This window comes from Physella acuta, unplaced genomic scaffold (assembly GCF_028476545.2).
Source record: "Physella acuta isolate Inbredline_101_S28 unplaced genomic scaffold, ASM2847654v3 ptg002101l, whole genome shotgun sequence".
Classification (NCBI taxonomy): domain Eukaryota; kingdom Metazoa; phylum Mollusca; class Gastropoda; family Physidae; genus Physella; species Physella acuta.
Window position 1 is genome coordinate 33,510 of NW_026733602.1, and position 20,680 is coordinate 54,189.

General features: G+C 37.6%; 1 protein-coding gene across 1 annotated transcript; it reads right to left on the reverse strand.

Annotated features, from left to right (window-relative positions):
* On the reverse strand, positions 1-9,275 carry LOC131932170 (uncharacterized). Its single transcript, XM_059289036.1, has 9 exons — positions 9,175-9,275; positions 8,686-8,808; positions 8,409-8,503; positions 7,933-8,287; positions 6,623-6,810; positions 3,682-3,817; positions 2,925-3,061; positions 1,354-1,501; positions 1-406 (listed from the first exon to the last, which is right to left on the reverse strand). Exons 1-9 carry the CDS (start codon positions 9,273-9,275, stop codon positions 136-138), a joined length of 1,554 nt encoding a protein of 517 aa, XP_059145019.1. The 3' UTR covers positions 1-135.
* Between the last annotated feature and the right edge of the window lie 11,405 nt (positions 9,276-20,680).

A 20,680-nucleotide genomic window follows, 5' to 3' on the forward strand; every position in this document is an offset into this window, starting at 1 on the left:
TTAATATAATATTGTTCAAGTTTTATTTTAACATATTTTTCTTTCAAATCTGAACAATGATGTTGCCGTTTTTCACATTGTTAAAATTTCATCACAAATCTTATACTTTAAAGCTTTATACACCAAATATTGACATTACATTCTAATTATAGTAGCCACCATGATCAACAGCACACCGACACCCAACACATGTGTAGTCTGCTGTTTGCCCGCGTGCGAATAGAGCATCTCTTGGATAGGCGGGTTGCATATGTCGTTGATTACCTCCCCGTGCGACTTGGTGCATTGGCTATGCACCAAACTGCAGTGCAACTTCCGCTTTAGTCCGATGATCTGTGGGTTACATTTTTCGTGTTTTTTCGCTGCCCAGGCTTTGAGGTCGCACTCCATGTGATGTACGAGAACTCTGTAACATCAAAGTTACGTTTAGTGGTTTGTTGCAGTGGGGGTATTACTATAGGGGGGGAGTGTGGACGTTTTCCTAAAAGACACTTGCCCCAAGGCCCCATTCTGAAACTAACACTAGCGACAAATGCCCGAATGGAAACTTGTCCGAATGTCGTTTGCCCGAAGGCCGTCTTCCCGAAAGAACAGTTGTCCCAATGCGACAAACACCCGAATAGACACCTGCGAAACTGAGACAAAGCCCAAATGAACATTTGCCTGAACGGACACTTGCCCAAATGAACATTTGCCTGAACGGACACTTGCCCAATTGAACACTTGCTCATTCACAAAAGTGTTCATTCGGGAAAACGGCTATTGGGCAAACAACATTTGTGAATATTTTGTAAGAATTTGTAATAATAAGCTTTAAGCACACTGAAAATATGAAAAGTAAAACTTTCTGTAATCTCTTTCATCTGAAATATTACATGTGCATATTACCAACTTACAAACTAGCTGACCTATTTACATACGAAACTGTATTTTCATATGCTAATTATTGACAGCTTTAAGGAAATACAACAGTTAAAAGGATTTTCATGTTTAATGACCTAATGTTTACATGATCTACTTGTTTAAAGACCTACAATTTAAAAGACCTAGATATGAAATAACATACAAGTTCAAAGACCTACAGGTGAATTACCTACAACTTAAAAGACCTGCAGGAGAAATGGCCTATAACATAAATGACCGACGGGTGAAATGACCTATAACTTTAACGACCTACACATGAAATGACCTACAACTTAAAAGAGCTACGAATAAAATGACCTACAATTTAAAAGACCTACAGGTGAAATGACCTACAAGTCAAAAGACCTACAGATGAAATGACCTACACGTTAAAAGACCTACAGATGAAATGACCTACACGTTAAAAGACCTACAGGTGAAATGACCTACCCACAAACCTCCTCGAAGTACTTCTCACTTGTCCACTTGAGCTCCCTGGCCTTCTGGGAGGTCCGGATGACGCCGCGATGTTTGACCGAATGACAGATGCCCACCTCGTCTGTGTGGGACTCGAAACACTCCAAGCCTTTCAGGTACACTGAAAATAACGGACAGTCAATGGTCACTTGTTTTGTGAAATCTTTAATGTTAATTTTCAAGTTAAAATTAACGGTCGAAAGATTTTGGAAGATGTCTGTTGTTCTTTTGTTTTCCGCAATGCTAATTACCCTAATACCGTTTGTTCGAAAGACAATAGAATTATATGTGGCGCCTGCATAGCAGGAGACCACAGTCCAGTTCATCGACGAAGTTGGACTTTTTTATTCCACAAACATAAATTCAATTGAGAACGAATTAGAAAAAGAAGAAGAAAGCCTATACTAAAAACCGATCAATCGCAAAAAAAAAAAAAAAAAAAATTTAAAAACATTATTGTGGAGGTATCTCATAATCGGTTCCTTTAAGAGTTTACTTTCTAGACATTTCTTAAATCATCTTTTGTTTCTTGTTTTTAGCCAGGTGCTTGAGTCACACATCCCTGGAAGATGACCCCAAGACAGGCTTATAGGGTAGGCTCGAAGAATTTAAGACCGCAGTGATATCCTGGGCCATAGAAGACGTGGAGGCAGAGACAGGGCTATCAAGGGGGACTGCCACAAAAATTGCAGGAGACCGACAAAAGTGGAGGGAGCTTTCTGTGGCGGCCTCATGTGTCTTGGGCGCGTCGATTTCCGACTGTTTATTTAACCTTCCCCAGCCCCACAAGACACTAACCCCAGACCCCATATCAGAGCTTTCTAGTGGTGTTGATAGGTAAACGTATTTCGTCCATAGCCGTTCATTTCTAGGGAATTAATAGCGTTTTACATCAACGACGTAAACAGGGATAGTTCATGGCGAGGGTTTAGGGGTCGAAAATATTTCCCGATATACATATATACGTATATATATATATATATATATTTATTTATTTATTTATTTATTTATTTATTTATTTATTTATTTATTTATTTATTTATTTATTTATTTATTTATTTATTTATTTATTTATTTATTTATTTATTTATTTATTTATTTATTTATTTATTTATTTATTTATTTATTTATTTATTTATTTATTTATTTATTTATTTATTTATTTATTTATTTATTTATTTATTTATTTATTTATTTATTTATTTATTTATTTATTTATTTATTTATTTATTTATTTATTTATTTATTTATTTATTTATTTATTTATTTACTTATTTATTTATTTATTTATTTATTTATATATATATCGCGACGATTGCTGTTGGTTTAATGTGGTTTTAAACCAACATGAGAACGTTACTGCCAATGGCTGTAGCTTAATATTACACTACTTTCGTTTTGGAAATTCATTGGGGAGTACTCTCCTGATACCCACCTCCCTAGGCCGCTGTTTTACATATGTATTTTAAATACATCATATTTTTATATCATGTTAGCTTAGCACATCGTATTTATTAAAAAAAGACTCTTTATTGCTTCAGTACCTTCTTTATCCTGGCACAAAACGTCAAATCCTTTCTCCATTGTATCCAGGTCCAGTCCTATCGCGGTCAATACAAGTTTGGACTGGGGGCAAGCGTCGCGTTTCTGTTTCATACACTGGACAAGCTGATCCTTGTTTCTGATATATATATATATATATATATATATATATATATATATATATATATATATATATATATATATATATATATATATGTGTGTGTGTGTGTGTGTGTCTGTGTGTGTCTGTGTCTGTGTATGTTTTGGTGGGTGGGAGTGGGTGTGTGTATTTGTTTTGGTGTTGAAGTGGGTGAATGTGTGTGGCGTGTATCATTTGTATGTGTGTGTGTGTGTTCTGCGGGTTCGTTGGTGTTTTTTATCGCTTCAATTTTCAGAATTTCGTAGCTTCCATTTAACTTTACTACACGTTGAACATTCTCAAACTTTCCCTTAAAACTTGTGTGTGGGCTTAAAATCTATTTGTACCCCAAAACCCCACAAAATATATGAATAAAAAACGATACGATTTCTTGTTTCCATTACAATACATTCTGAAAATCAGAGGTTCCTTGAATAACATGACTTTTCAATAGTCTACCAGCATACTTTGACCAAACAACACACTAACCTATAATAGCACAACCCCTATTCCCTCCATCTCTCTGAGAAACCTACCCCCCCCCACACTCACCTCTAATAGCCCAACCTATCCCCTCCATCTTCCTGAGAACCACCCCCCCCCCCTTTAGGAAAACTCACTTGCAAAACGTATCCACCTCCCAGCTGTCGCTGCCTATGACAGGTCCACTGGACTTGGTGGGTAAAAATATGGCCGGGTCTAGATCGTATTTCCTGTAGCACTCCCTCATATCATCTAGCAGGCTAATCCTACACGCTGTGGACGTATTACAATCTCAATGGAATAAATGTTTTTATAAAAAAAAAGCTTTTCTTTTGTATATACCTGGATTTAAATTCAACTGAAATGTGACAATCGGCTTAAGAAAGCTTAGGAATAGAATATAATTTTTATTCAAACTAAACAATTTTTTTCTATTAAAGTGCGTGTAATGTTTACAAAGGAGATATTTATGTGCCCAGAAATTTGAAACGACTTGAAAGGAATTGGCATGAATGTACCAAACGAAAACAGTTATTCATTATCTCAATGAGCTACTATACTCCGGTAAATAAAAAAGGCTATCAATTGTAATCGTCAAGAGAGTTCGAGTTAGACGGCTAGGGTTATACGATTACTATAGTGTTTGTGTTACAGTTTCTGCTTTGGTTTCTGTTAGAGTTACTGTTAAAGTGTTTTTTTTTTGTTTTTTTTTTTTATTGTTTTTTTTTTTTTTGTTTTTTTTTTTTTTTTGCTAATTTTGTTACATTATTGTTACAGTTATGATTATATGATTTGGGCTAGTTAAGATTCAGTTTACGACAAGAAAATGAAAGTAAATCTATTAGTCTCTAGTCCTTTCTCTGCTTTTAGTTTCAACAGTAATAAACCCTATTAGGATAATATGAATAATTACAATAAACATTTATTTCTCACTCGTTGTTTTAATCCTGAGTTAAACGTACCTAGACAGCCTTATCTGTTTAATCCGCGTTAACCCCCAACCTCTTATGTCACAGAATGTCACAGAAAAAAAAAACATAAATGAACTGTCAAAATAATGCACATCACCATCTTCCACCTCCAATGTCATTGGGATAACAAATATTTCAACAAATTTAATTTTCTTTTAAATACAACAAAGTATTTTCTTCTTCACATTTTAAACTACCGCTCGCTCAAGCCAACGTAGTCTGACACCCAACCCATCGTAACAACCATTCAGCACTAGACCTAGTTAAAAGAACCTACGTTCAGCACTAGACCAAGTTAAAAGAACCTACGTTCAGCACTAGACCAAGTTAAAAGAACCTACGTTCAGCACTAGACCAAGTTAAAAGAACCTACGTTCAGCACTAGACCTAAATAAAAGAACCTACGTTCAGCACTAGACCTAGAAGAACCTACGTCCAGCACTAGACCTAGTTAAAAGAACCTACGTTCAGCAATAGACCTAGTTAAAACAACCTACGAACAGCACTAGACCTAGTTAAAAGAACCTACGTTCAGCACTAGACCTAATTAAAACAACCTACGTTCAGCACTAGACCTACTACGTTCAGCACTAGACCTAAATAAAAGAACCTACGTTCAGCACTAGACCTATTTAAAAGAACCTACGTTCAGCACTAGACCTAGTTAAAACAACCTACGTCAGCACTAGACCTAGTTAAAAGAACCTACGTTCAGCACTAAACCTAGTTAAAAGAACCTACGTCAGCACTAGACCTAGTTAAAAGAACCTACGTTCAGCACTAGACCCAGTTAAAAGAACCTACGTTCAGCACTACACCTAGTTAAAAGAACCTACGTTCAGCACTAGACCAAGTTAAAAAACCCACGTTCAGCACTAGACCTAGTTAAAAGTATCTACGTTCAGCACTAGACCTAGTTAAAAGAACCTACGTTCAGCACTAGACCTAGTTAAAAGAACCTACGTTCAGCACTAGACCTAGTTAAAAGAACCTACGTTCAGCACTAGACCTAGAAGAACCTACGTTCAGCACTAGACCTAGAAGAACCTACGTTCAGCACTAGACCTAGTTACAAGAACCTACTATCAGCACTAGACCTACTATGTTCAGCACTAGACCTAGAAGAACCTACGTCCAGCACTAAACTAGTTAAAAGAACCTACGTCCAGCACTAAACTAGTTAAAAGAACCTACGTTCAGCACTAGACCTAAAAGTACCTACGTTCAGCACTAGACCTAGTTAAAAGAACCTACGTTCAGCACTAGACCTAGTTACAAGAACCTACTATCAGCACTGGACCTACTACGTTCAGCACTAGACCTAGAAGAACCTACGTCCAGCCATAAACTAGTTAAAAGAACCTACGTCCAGCACTAAACTAGTTAAAAGAACCTACGTTCAGCACTAGACCTAGTTACAAGAACCTACTATCAGCACTAGACCTACTACGTTCAGCACTATACCTACAAGAACCTACGTTCATCACTAGACCTACTACGTTCAGCACTAGACCTACTACGTTCAGCACTAGACCTACTACGTTCAGCACTAGACCTACAAGAACCTACGTTCATCACTAGACCTACTACGTTCAGCACTAGACCTACAAGAACCTACGTTCAGCACTAGACCTACAAGAACCTACGTTCATCACTAGACCTACTACGTTCAGCACTAGACCTACTACGTTCAGCACTAGACCTACTACGTTCAGCACTAGACCTAGTTACAAGAACCTACGTTCAGCACTAGACCTACAACGTTCAGCACTAGACCTACAAGAACCTACGTTCATCACTAGACCTACTACGTTCAGCACTAGACCTAGTTACAAAAACCTACGTTCAGCACTAGACCTAGTTACAAGAACCTACGTTCAGCACTAGACCTACAACGTTCAGCACTAGACCTACAAGAACCTACGTTCATCACTAGACCTACTACGTTCAGCACTAGACCTAGTTACAAAAACCTACGTTCAGCACTAGACCTAGTTACAAGAACCTACGTTCAGCACTAGACCTACAACGTTCAGCACTAGACCTACAAGAACCTACGTTCATCACTAGACCTACTACGTTCAGCACTAGACCTAGAAGAACCTACGTTGAGCACAGAAGATGTCGTACTGCCCCAGGATGGCTTCCATCTGTTCTTTGATCAGGTACCGCTGGTCGTTGATCATCAGGTCCTGACTGGCCACAGCCTCGGGGTGAGCACTGTTCGCGCACGCCTTTGTGTTGATCAGACTCTTGGCGGCCTTGAACGTGCACTGCATGATGTCCGGGCGTGCGCTGATTTGAAACGGTTTAGAACAAAAAAAATTACTAGACATTTTACGTTTTTTATTAGTTTTTGTTTAGTATGATTGATTCGAAGCAGAGTTTTCGCCGTTGTGGGCAGGGGGCAGGGGGCACTTGACATTTTCGGAGGATGACTTACAATCCCCAAAGGGCAGACACTTGTTAAGGGGAATTTTGGGGCATTAAAACTAGTGTTTTGAACGTACACAAATTTTGAAAATTCATAATAAATTATTTTGAGGATATGCACTTAAAATTTTTAGCTGAGTGCCCCAAAACATGGAAGAAGATTATGAATTCATTATTTATTGGGCTTAAAATATAATATTTTATGAATGGGGGAAAACCTACGAAGGGGTTAATTTTTCAAGATAGCCGCCGTTGTCATAGTTACCAAGATTTTTCCACGAATTTTTTTTTTTTTTTTTTGGAAATGCATATGCGGATGTATCTTAATAAATATGTAAAGAAATAACTGTTTTCTAACGAGTATTAAAAAAGTTTTTTTTACCGGAGCCTTCCCCCTAAAAGCACATATTTTTGAGAATCAAGCTTTAGTTAACTGAAACTAATCTCGGTCCATGTAGCTATAAGTAAAGCGTGGTCGAGTGGTAGAGCTTCCGGCTGCTAACCCAAAAGTCTCGAGTTCGGTTTCCGGGCTGGAGTCTAAAGGACTCTGATGGGTACCTGGCCCAGATTAGAGAAACGACGATAGCTGGGCATTATGATGGCCACACTGTCCCCCTGTATGACGAGGTTATTAAAAGAGTAAAACTCTACTTTATCTGTCACATGTGTTTTGGCCAAAAATCGTAAAAGATAATGATGATGTAATTATGATGTCACCTTGATTAAAAATAACTTCCAATCGAATTTTTCTAAAAGATTCTGTCATAATCGGATATGCCCCCCCCCCCCACCCGTGGCAGATTCAGTCTCCATGGAAACCCAGCTTAACAGTTATAATGAAAAGCTACTAGTTTTCAAACCTTAACCTCTGAAATCCCCCCCCCCCCACCAAACCCACACACACACACACCCGCACCCATAGGTGTCATACCGTCACCATAGTAACCCAATTTGACAAATAATGTAAACAAAAATTATACTCACTTGCAAACCTTTTCCTTAAACTCGGACATGTTGACCCCCTCAATGATGGCCGGCTTCGTGACGTTGGCCTCACTGCTCAGGCTGGAGACGGCCATTAACAGGAAGTGGTTAAAGTCCACGTCATGCTTGGTCACGCACGAGTAGGCGCGCTCCAGAAGCTTCTGCTGACAGTCCATCCGGGCCGGGGCGGAGTCGTTGGTCGAGGGTTGGTCCGTGGTGAGCTCGGGGTCAACGGTGGGGAGGGTGGTCGAGTTGGTAGATGGTTGGACATCCTGGCTGGAGGGGTTGGATGTTGTGGTTGTGTCCTGGCCGAGTACAGCCCAACCAAGAGAGACAACCGTCAGATATAAGCAGACTGTGAGAGCAATACAAATGTTAGATAACCGTCAGATATAAGCAGACTGTGAGAGCAATACAAATGTTAGATAACCGTCAGATATAAGCAGACTGTGAGAGCAATACAAATGTTAGATAACCGTCAGATATAAGCAGACTGTGAACAAATCTTATATAACCGTCAGATATAAGCAGACTGTGAACAAATGTTAGATAACCGTCAGATATAAGCAGACTGTGAGAATAATACAAATGTTAGATAACCGTCAGATATAAGACTGTGAGAATAATACAAATGTTAGATAACCGTCAGATATAAGCAGACTGTGAGAATAATACAAATGTTAGATAACCCTCAGATATAAGCAGACTGTGAGAGCAATACAAATGTTAGATAACCGTCAGATATAAGCAGACTGTGAGAGCAATACAAATGTTAGATAACCGTCAGATATAAGCAGACTGTGAACAAATCTTATATAACCGTCAGATATAAGCAGACTGTGAACAAATGTTAGATAACCGTCAGATATAAGCAGACTGTGAGAATAATACAAATGTTAGATAACCGTCAGATATAAGACTGTGAGAATAATACAAATGTTAGATAACCGTCAGATATAAGCAGACTGTGAGAATAATACAAATGTTAGATAACCCTCAGATATAAGCAGACTGTGAGAACAATACAAATGTTAGATAACCGTCAGATATAAGCAGAATGTAAGAACAATACAAATGTTAGATAACCGTCAGTTATAAGCAGACTGTAAGAACAATACAAATGTTAGATAACCACATGTTAACTCTTGCTTCTGAATCCCATCAACCTGTAGTATCACATTACAGATCTCCCATTGACAATAGCATTAAGGGACATGCAATAAAAGTTAAGTCAGACCCTACACTTCTCCCCAATTAAAGATATCATATAAAGTTAGACGGATTGCCTCAAAAGATTTTCTTCTGATTCTCTGCAACTGAGTGCATCGCACACATAGTCTCATAGTATACTGTTTTCTTTTTATATTGAGGGGTGGGTAAGAACACATTTAAGGAAATCAGGACATTCTTGCCATGGGGAACTATCCCCTGATTTCTTTAAATGTCTGTTGCGAAACAAGTTGAGGACGGGGTGGACCATACATTGTATCTTGGATTTACGATTTGATACATACGACACAACATGATAGGATAGTTTTAACAGTGGCGTAGCCAGGATGGTCTCAAGGGAGGGGGTCCAATTTTTACCCGGGGACAAACTTTCGATTTGCACCCCCCCCCTCAAACTTTCGATTTGCACCCGCCTGATACTTTTTATATATATACCGGGTTATGACCCCCGCTAACCCCCCCCCCCCCCTGCCTACGCCACTGAGTTTTAATTTATGTTTTATTGCACTAAGCAGCACTAGCTAGATAGACACGGACGACAACTTTCACAACTTATACGAAGACTTGACTACATTCACAACCTAGCATAAAATGAAAGAAACTGTTCTCACTTATTTTCCCAAGCAACAAGATCCTCTCTATAAAATCATTCTAAAACACATACTCTTCCAGGGGAGACGATCTAACGAAGCCGAGCAGAACAATTCGAGACTTCTTTTCATTGTGTTAACCAACCTTCACTGCAGAGGCGTAGCGACCCTTCCCGGCGCCCGGGGACAAACTTTTCGATTTGCACTCCCCCTCAAGATTTCGATTTGCCCCCCCCCCCCTCAAGATTTCGATTTGCACCCCCCCCCCTCAAGATTTCGATTTGCACCCCACCCCTCAAACTTTCAATTTATTTTTCCAACCCATTTTGGCGCCCCCTAAGGTCGGCGCCCGGGGACATATGCCCCCCTCCCCTCGATACGCTACTGCTTCACTGTCCCACCCATCCTTACCCATTGCCACAAAAAGCCAAACAGACTAAACTGACCAGGATGATTTAGTAGCATGTAAACAGCAGATGATAAAATTAAAATATAGACAGTTTAGTTCAATCTCAACTGATATGATCGAAACAGACTAACAATAATTATTTTATATCAGGATAATTCTAAGAAAAACAGCAGACAAAACCGAATTTTATAAGGCACCTAATTAACATTTTAAATAAGCAGTTTGTGTAAAACTTTCATGGCATAGTCGCAATAAAAAAAAAATTCTTGTTTTCATCTCCCTTACAAAAAAAAATATCTGAAAACCAAGGGAGGTAAATAAAGTCTATATTAATAAAAAAAAAAGACGTAAAAGGTTGAAGACACTAATAGATACAAAGTTATGTCTTTATTTCGACAGAGGAACGTATTAATTTAAGTTTATTTTCTACTATTGAGCAAGTGTTAAATTTAGATTTAAAATCAACAAAATGTTTGTTAGATTTTTAAAATGAAACAGAAACATAATATGTAACATATTTTTATGCATTTAAAGCAATTCCAGAAATATATTTTTTTTAATTAAAGAATTATTAATAAATTTTGAATCTATATATGTAAAAAGCAATGTATGTGTGTGTGTGTGTCTGTGTGTCCTTTATGCATTACTACACCTCTCATCACATCGCCGTGAAACTTTGGGAAGTTGTTGAAAATAGTCCTGGGGAGGTTTCTGCGAAAAAAAAAATTTCAAATTCGCAGGGGTGGCGCCCCGGCGGGGCGCGATTTGTTTTTCTCAATATACCGTATATAAAAATAAAAGTCGATTTTGGTTTGGCATCGTTGATCCGATAGCCATGAGACTTTGGGGAGTTCATTATACTACTCTAGGAAAGGGTTCTGTAAAAAATCATTTTTAATTTCGCAAAGGCGGCGCCACGGGAGGGTCCGATTTTTCTCTATATACGGTATATAAAAATAATAAAAGTGAATTACAGTGACACCGTTCATCCGATAGGTATGAAACTTTGGGGAGTTCATTATACCACTCTAGGAAAGGGTTCTGTAAAAATATATTTTTTAATTTCGCAAGGGCGGCGCCAGGGGAGGGTCCGATTTTTCTCTATTTACGGTATACAAAAATTATAAAAGTGAATTGCAGTGACACTGTTCATCCGATAGGCATGAAACTTTAGTAAGTTGTTGACAATATTCTTGGGAAGGTTTCTGCAAAAAAAATATTTCAAATTCGCAGGGGTGGCGCCCCCGACAGGGCGCGATTTGCTTTTTTGTATATACGGTATATAAAAACAAAAGTCGATTTTAGTTTAGCATCGTTCATCCGATAGTCATGAGACTTTAGGGAGTTCATTATACCACTCTAGGGAAGGGTTCTGTAAAAAATTCATTTTTAATTTCGCAAGGGCGGCGCCACGGGAGGTCCGATTTTTCTCTATATACGGTATATAAAAATAATAAAAGTGAATTGCAGTGACACTGTTCATCCGATAGGCATGAAACTTTAGTAAGTTGTTGACAATATTCCTGGGGAGGTTTCTGCGAAAAAAAAAATATTTTAAATTCGCAGGGGTGGCGCCCCGACAGGGCGCGATTTGATTTTTTTTCTATATACGGTATATAAAAATGAAAGTCGATTTTAGTTTAGCATCGTTCATCTGATAGTCATGAGACTTTAGGGAGTTCATTATACCACTCTAGGGAAGGGTTCTGTAAAAAAAAATTAATTACGCAAGGGCGGCGCCACGGGAGGGTCAGATTTTTTTTTCTATTTACGGTATATAAAAATAATAAAAGTGAATTGCAGTGACACCGTTTATCCGATAGGCATGAAACTTTGGGGAGTTCATTATAAAACTCTAGGGAAGGGTTCTGTAAAAAATCATTTTTAATTTCGCAAGGGCGGCGCCACGGGAGGGTGCGATTTTTCTCTATATACGGTATATAAAAATAAAAGTCGATTTTGGTTTGACACCGTTATCCGATAGCCATGAGACTTTGGGGGAGTTGATAAGAACAATTCAGGGAAGGGTTCTGTAAAAAAAATCCTTTTTTTAATTTCGCAAGGGCGGCGCCACGGGAGGCTGCGATTTTTCTCTATATATGTTTTATAAAATTTCCGTTTCACACCGTTCATCCGTGTACCATGAAACTTTGGGGAGATGATTAGATCACTCAATGGTGGGGTTCTGCAAAAAATATTGTTTAATATTGCAAGGGCGGCGCCCCCGGGGGAGCAATTTTTTTTCTCTATACACGGTATATAAAAAATAAAACTCGGATGCGGTTTATCCGAGTGCCATGAAACTTTAGGGAGTAGATGAGAATACTCCTGAGAATATTTCTGCGAAAAAGAAAACTAAAGTTTCTTATGGGCGGCGCCATATAGGGTACAACTTTCGTCAATACACGGTTTGGCGCCCAGAGTTTTAGAGCGACTATGTTGGCACTTAGCATCCGTTAATCGAGCGTCCTGCATAGCGAGAAAGGGGTTCTACTATATTCAGTGGTAAAACTACAACAGGCTTCTAAAAATAACTTTGTGACGCGAGGAAATCCTTCTGTACAGTTTCGTCACCTTGCCAAAGATGAAAAAATAACTTTTTGAATATGAGGAGCCTACTGTAGAGTTTCCTCACTTTGCGAATGATGCAATAAGCATCTACTATTAGACAAGCCAGTCAGAAATTGAGATCTAGCGTCTAATAATAGACCATTAGTAACGCTAGCATATTGCATCAGTCACACTGATATTTAAAACACGTTAAATACTTTTTTTACGTGTTAAAGAAAACAATCCGGTTCATTTGTGTCGCTTTAGCGAATGACGAAATCTGCATCATTATTAACAGGATGCTATTTGGCACGATGGCGCCTGTTAGTTTTAAGGAGCCAGGTGTCGTACGCCGCGCCTATGCGGTAGTGTAATCGGGGGGTGGGGGCCCTGAGAGCGCCCCTGTGCGTCTCTGACACACGGGCGGTCACCGAAGTGTGTTCTAACATTATTTCGGTGAGTGATTAATGTACACTAAATGTTTACATGCGGTAGTGTATGTAAACGCGTATCCCGATATTTATGATTTAAGCGCAGGCATTGTTTACATTTAAATAACTCACTTTTAGAAAAGACGGTCACGCGTCTTAGAACATATGATTGGTAACGTGTTGCTGAAATCATTCTAATACATTTCGTCAAACTTACTTCTATCCCCGCGGCAACGCGCGGGGGACGGGTACGCTAGTCTACTATAAAAGGGACAGTCAGTTCCAATTGTAAAACTACTCCATTTTGGCTAAGATCAAAGTGTAGTATCTGTTATGGATCTACACGGATCTTAGTCATTTGGTTTGTCAGCCCTTTTTAGAGCTGGCTGCCGGGGTCGAGAGGCGGTCAGGTCAATCTACTACTCAACTCATCAAGCAATCAATTGCGAATCTTGCCAACGATCGCTGTGGGGTTGCGCCCACACATCCCTCGAAGTGCACATGCCCTCGAGATGGGTCACCCAGTACTTGTATTGGGTGGCTTCAAATGTACGAGTTGCTAATTTTTCAATTTTCTATTTTTCAGCTTGACGCCACCCACCTAGGAGAAGTCTTGGGTGGGAGGTTCCGTCACAAATACCAGCAAATTAAGTCAACATCTTTCAAAGAACTACTACGCCAAGCTTCCTCATCTACGATACACAATTATTTCGTTACCAAGAACTTCACGATTACTCTGACGACACCCACCTAGGAAAGGGGTCGGCAACCTTTTGAGACGGAAGAGTCAAAAGTTACAATCTACATAATTTCCTAAGTTTAAAGAGTCAATAACATTTGTATGTGCACTTCGGTAGTTGAAAGCATGGGGCCATTGCCGCGGTTCTGGTCACAGCAAGGTTGTGGGGCTGGGCCTAATGCCCAGCGGCTGTCAGCTGTCCATTTACGCTCTACTCCACATATTCTCATTGGTTTTTTTTTTAATTTTTTTAAAGTTGTTTTTGTTTTTATAGTATATTTTTTGAGTTTTGAAAATAAAATAATTATTATGGAGCTGGAGAGCCTCATATTGATATCAAAGGAGCCGCATGCTTTTTTTTTTTTTTTTTTTTTTTTTTTTTTAAGAGTGACTGAATCTCGTCATCATGGTTTTCGTGCCGTTCAATTTTGCTCAATGTCCCGGCAAGACTTTTTTACTTTCTCGTATATACGAAGTATAGAGAAAGTCTTGTAATCGTGCAAAAAAAAAATAGAGATTTTTACAAATCTCGACGTTTCACACCTCACTTATACGGAAAAACATAATTTTGCAATCTTGTCCGTATGTCTGTGTGTCTGTCTGTGTGTCTGTCTGTGCGTCTGTCTGTCTGTCCGTGTGTAAACAAGATAACTTGAGTACCGTTACAGCTAGGTTGATGAAATTTCATATATAAGTATTTAATCGAAATCGTAGATCCGTATCAACTTTTGAGCGATTTCCGATAACCGGAAGTGGTACTTTTCCTACTTTGAATTTTTCAAAAGACTATAACTTGAGTACTATTTCAGATAGATATGAAATTTCATATGTAAGCAAAAGATCTAATTCTCTACCTTCTATTAAATTTTGAGTCATTTCCGTTGACTCGAAGTAGTACTTTACGCTACTTCCGATTTCTCAAAAAACTAATGTAAATTTTAAAAGTACTAATAATATTGCGCACTATTATGCGCTTTTTTATTTGGCGTTCACTTGGTGTGCAATTAATTTGTCTACGACTACGAGATTTTATTCTATTTTTAAAACTTTAAGTATTTAAAATGGATTAAAAATCATGTCTATAGCCCGAGTTCCCATCCCCTGTTATTTTATATAAGAATATTCGAGAAAGTTTAGGGGAGATCACTCCCGGTTTATTTATATACAAATAACTCCAGCTAGCCTATCTGTTAAACAATTGTTAATATTATTTTTTTAAGAAGAAAACATCTTTAATGCCTACTTCACACTGGGTATGTTTAGTGAATCCAAATCTATATTTATTACAGTTTATAATAAGGACAAAGCAAAATAACAGTTAAATTATTAACTTATTTAATGCAATAGTGTTAATTGACATTTTCTTCACTTTCCCCCCATCCTCTCTGTCAAACACCATCACATAGATGCCAACCTCAAATGGTAGTTACGTCCCCTGTAGATCCCACCCCCACATGGTAGTTACGTCCCCTGTGAACACCCTTAGGTCGAGTGTATTTATAGACAAAAAAATGTGATGTTCTTAGCTTTGGACACATTAATACTTTGGTCAATGCGTCCCAATGTGCATATTAGTCTTGCTCCATTATTTATTCCTCTGCTCTAACAAAGGCATTTTGATTCTATCAAGGAGATATATGCAACGTGGCCTAGATTCATACTGTAGCCATGGCAACAGGGGAAGTTTACATTAGAAGCCGTATCGACCAGAAAATCAAAAAGTGTATTTCTTTAAATACAACTGTTTTAGAAACCTACATTTTAGATAACTACATTTTTTTCATATGTTCTAACATAACAATTAGAAAAATTATATCCAGCATTATTAAAATTCATTTCCCAAAAGAAATAATATAAAACGTTAAAACTATAAGTATATTTTTATTTCAGATCGGTTCACACAGAATAAAATAATGCCCACCTTTAGCTGGAGTATATCTTATCGTTCGCTTTCAGGTAGAGAAATTAAAACATGATGCCTCAGGTTAGGAAAAAATTAGCTGGGCTCGCCACTTTTAGGATTGGGTCAAAAACTTTTGTAAGATTTCGGTTGACCTGCTTCCCATGATTGGTCCTAAAATTAGAATAACTTCGCACACCACTGTGCTTAAGACTGTTAATTAAAAATTTTAAGACGTTTGATTTTTTTATTTTACTTAAGGCCATAGCGATAGTTAACTTTATTTCGATTATTTTTTTCGGTTTTTTTTTACAGTTGTATTTTTAACTTGGTCGGTAGGGAAGAGGTAATTCAATTATATTTCTAATTTTTGGACCGTCCCATGTTTTACAAAAGTAAACGGTAAACGAGGTGACTACGCGGAAAAGATGTTTCGTCAGAAAATACGACACTCAATAGTTCTGCGCATATGCAGTACCTAGCTGCGCTAGGGTTAGGGTTAAGGTTAGGGTTAGGGTTTGTAAACACACGCATGCGCAGTACCATCATTGTTTCTTCCAGGCATCTCTCCGCCCCCCTCCCCCCCCCCGAAGAAAGTCTACCGCCCCCTCGACCCCCCCCCCCCCCAAACCCCCCACCGAACGAAATGGAATTTAAATAGAAACCATACTTTTACCAGTGTCCGCCCCCCGGAAAATCTTGAGCGCCCCCCCCCCCCCCCGATAATATCAAGTGCGCCCCCCGCCCCCCCCCGATAAAAAGTCTGGAAGAAACACTGAGTACCATCGAAAACATCCGCGAATGAAGGCGTATCTTTTTCCGACTAGAATTGGCCAAAAGTAAACAGGCCTACCTGACTGGAGTAAATAGCGAGACATCAAAAGCATTGTGGGTCGACCTTTTGAACTTTAACCTGCTTCACAATATATCCACGTTCTTGGGAATACACCAAGGATCATAATATCCTACAATATTACATTAAAATATTACGATTAACTCTGTGAAGAGATTATCACTAAGTACATCTCATAATATCCTAGATTATTACATTAGAAAATATGTCAATGAGTACCAAACTTATCACTATACTAGGCCTACAGTTGGTAAAATCCTAGAATAAAACATCAATTTAGATAGAGTAGGCCTGATGATTATAGCTTCAAATATTAAATTATGAAACACGTTGATATAGAACAATTAGTCCATATGATAACAAGCTTCAATATTAGTAAATGTATCAAAAAGAAAGCATCAAACAAATCCATTTAGACTCGCTATCAACATTTTTTAAAAAAGGAACAACAAAACACGCGATAAATTATTATTGTAAACTAATACTTTTAAATAAGTCAGTAATTTTAAAATCTTTTACTCAAATCTCTTTCATATATTTATAACAGCGCATACTTATCATTAAAACTCTTTTATAGCTCAAGTTGTGTATATTTTACCACGAAATATAATCCAGTTACCACGACGGCATAACAATGAACTTGATGAGTCCAATTCCAATTTTTTTTTTTTAATTTAATTTAGGCTAAAAGTATTTACCACAACACTGAGATAATAAAATATTCATTTACCACTAACATAATTCAATGAATTAATACATTACCACAAAATAATAAACCATATAAACAAATTACCGCTCAGATAAATTATTTAGTTACCACTAACGTAATTCAATGAATTAATACATTACCACAAAAATAATTGACCATATAAACCAATTACTACTAACACAAACTAATTAATTACCAATAATAGAAATTAATTAATTACCACTCAGATTATCCTCGTGTGTTCTCCTCCACCTCTACGTGACCTACTCGCGTCAGGTGAAGAAAGAAAAAAACTTCTAGCACAGGTAAGTTCATCAGAATTAATTTTAATTAAAAACCCCAACTGCAGCTGAGGATTAGTTTGGTTTAGTGACCAGCCACTTCCTGATGGCTAAAGATGTTGGCTTCTCCTTCAGATTGTCAATTAGCGGAAAATTTAGTATAAAGAGGGTTTTTTTTATTAATTTTAATTAATTTCATAGAAGGACACTAGTCTAATTTTTTAATCGAAATTTTATTGAAAAACAAATATTTATTTGCAATAAAAATCAATTATATCTTCCTTGTGCCGATATTGATTATCCTTTTATAACTATGCCTAATAACCCTTTCTTAAAATAATAACAATTAAATATATTTTCAGCAACATCTAATGTTTCTGAAATACACCTGTTATTGATTTGGATATACCAGTGCATTTCATGCTTAAAACCGGTTTTTCTTCTTCAAGAATCAATTCAGGCATAATGTTTTACACAACAAAGTAACCCTATTTGCAACCCAAAATTCTTACTCTACCCCTAACACTATAAACTAGTCTTAATTTCAAAGTAAACTTTGCCATAAACCTAAAAACCCTAAACTAACCCTATACCTTCCTTACACCTAAACCCATACTCTAACCCTATCTCTAATTCTAGCACATAAAGTATGCGACACGCTGGGTGACTATATACATATGAACTGAAATCACCGGTTTAAAAACGAAACAACTCGCATTCCTTCTACTAATTAAATTCCCTCATCGCCTTAATCAGATCTTCACCTGATGATAGTATTCATTAAACCTTTGACTTGGCTCGACCATCAAGTTTGACAGTTTAACCCCCCAGAGGCGACGGCACGTCACTCACTCACTGTGTCCCATAGGTGTGTTGAAAGAAATACGCCGCCTTTAAAGTGTCAATAATGGAGTGGTAGGGAAAGTTTAAGTACAACTGAATAAGTTTGATTTTCTTCATGTGTGTGTTAAATTTAGATTATTTGTAGTAGATTGTTGTTATAGTCTAGGTTCTCATAATGTTTTAATTGGACAACGTAAATTGAATATTTGGACACAGATAGTTTAAAGATACAGGGCCTTTACAGGTGACTGAATTATTGATTGCAATAATCTTAACAGACAGATGGACAGATGGACAGACGGATCAAAGGATAGAAGGATATACGGACAGATGAACAGACGGACAGATGGACAGAAGGACTGACGGACACATGGACAGATGGACAAATTGTCAGATAGACAGATGAATGGATAGACAGATGGACACAAGGATAGATGGATAGACGGATAGACAGATGGACAGAGGAAAAGGTGGATAGATGGATGGATAGACAGATGGACAGAAGGACCGAAGGACAGATAGATGGACAGATAGACATATGGATGGATAGAAAGATGGATAGATGGACAGATGGATGGACGGATAGACGGATGGACAGAGGAACAGATGGATAGATGGATGGATAGACAGATGGACAGAAGGACCGAAGGGCAGATAGTCAGATGGACAGATGGACATATGGATGGATAGAAAGATAGACAAATTGACAGATGGACAGATGGATGGATAGACAGATGGACAGAGGAACATATGGACAGATGGATGGATAGAAAGATGGACAGATGGATGGATAGACAGATGGACAGAGAAATAGATAGACAGATGGATAGACAGACGGACAGGCTGATAGACGTACAGGCGGGCAGACGGACAGCCAATCTTTAAAAAATTAGATATGTTTTATACAATGCGATAAAATTTATATCACAAAGCGCAACAGAAGCTTATTTCTTATATATAAAAACATGTTTATTTGTATCCATGAAGTCTCGTCCGGTGCTCGTGTTTACAATTTTCTTCGTCATTTCGATGGTTGAGAAGGCAATATGACACGTGGTTTTTCCAATACTAAATATAAACATATAAACACGTGTTTCCGCTTGGCACCTGCAGTTTATTCAGCCATTTTGGATTTTATTTATTACAAAATGAAATAGAAACACCAATCTCAGCGTAGGACAAAAAGTTTAAGGGGTCATCCATAAATGACGTCACACTCGTAGGGGGGAGGGGGGTCCGTAATTTTGTAAGGATGTGTGATGAGGGGGAGGGGGGGGGGCGGGGTTCAGATGTTGCGACGTCACATTTTTGCATTATAAAAAAGCAATGTTAGAAAACGAATTTTAGACGTTATTTCGCGTTTTAGATAACTTTTTTAATAAATTGTAATAGTTTAGGCAAGATTTTGGAAAAATATCAATGTTTTTAAAAAATTCAACTGCAATGTTGAGAGGGTTGTAGGTTGAGGTGTGACGTCATTTTAGGGGGGTCTGGCTTTTTGTGACGACGTATGAAGGAGGGGAGGGGGGAGGTAAAAATCGTCCAAAAAAAAGAGTGACGTCATTTATGGATGACCCCTAAGAAACAAAAACATTCATTCCAAAATTTAAAACAAAACCTTATGCAACAGCCTACCGTTGGTAGTAAATGTTTCGTTACCCATAATAAAAATCGGAATATAAGAAATAATCCGTGCTTTACAAAGTAGGTTTGTTCTATGTAGCCTATGGTGTTGGGTATAGGGCTGGTAAGTAGGCCGCTAACCAGTTCTACAGCTCAATAAAACCTGCATGAGCCACAGAACTGGTTGGCGAGCTACTTACCAGCCCTATTCTATGGAGAGTAAGCAAACTAGTATATTTAATGAAGATACAGAAATAGTACATATGCCTTCTATATAACACAATGGAAATCTTTGATCCGCAAAAATGGAAAATGTACGAAAAATTATTACATGTAATTGTTTAAAAAAAAGGTGATTAATATTAAAAACAACTTCTTGTTTATCAAAAAGCACGATGCATATATATATATATATATATATATATATATATATATATATATATATATATATATATATATATATATATATATATATATATATATATATATATATATGTGTGTGTGTGTGTGTGTGTGTATATGTATATATGTAGATATATATATATATATATATATATATATATATATATATATATATATATATATATATA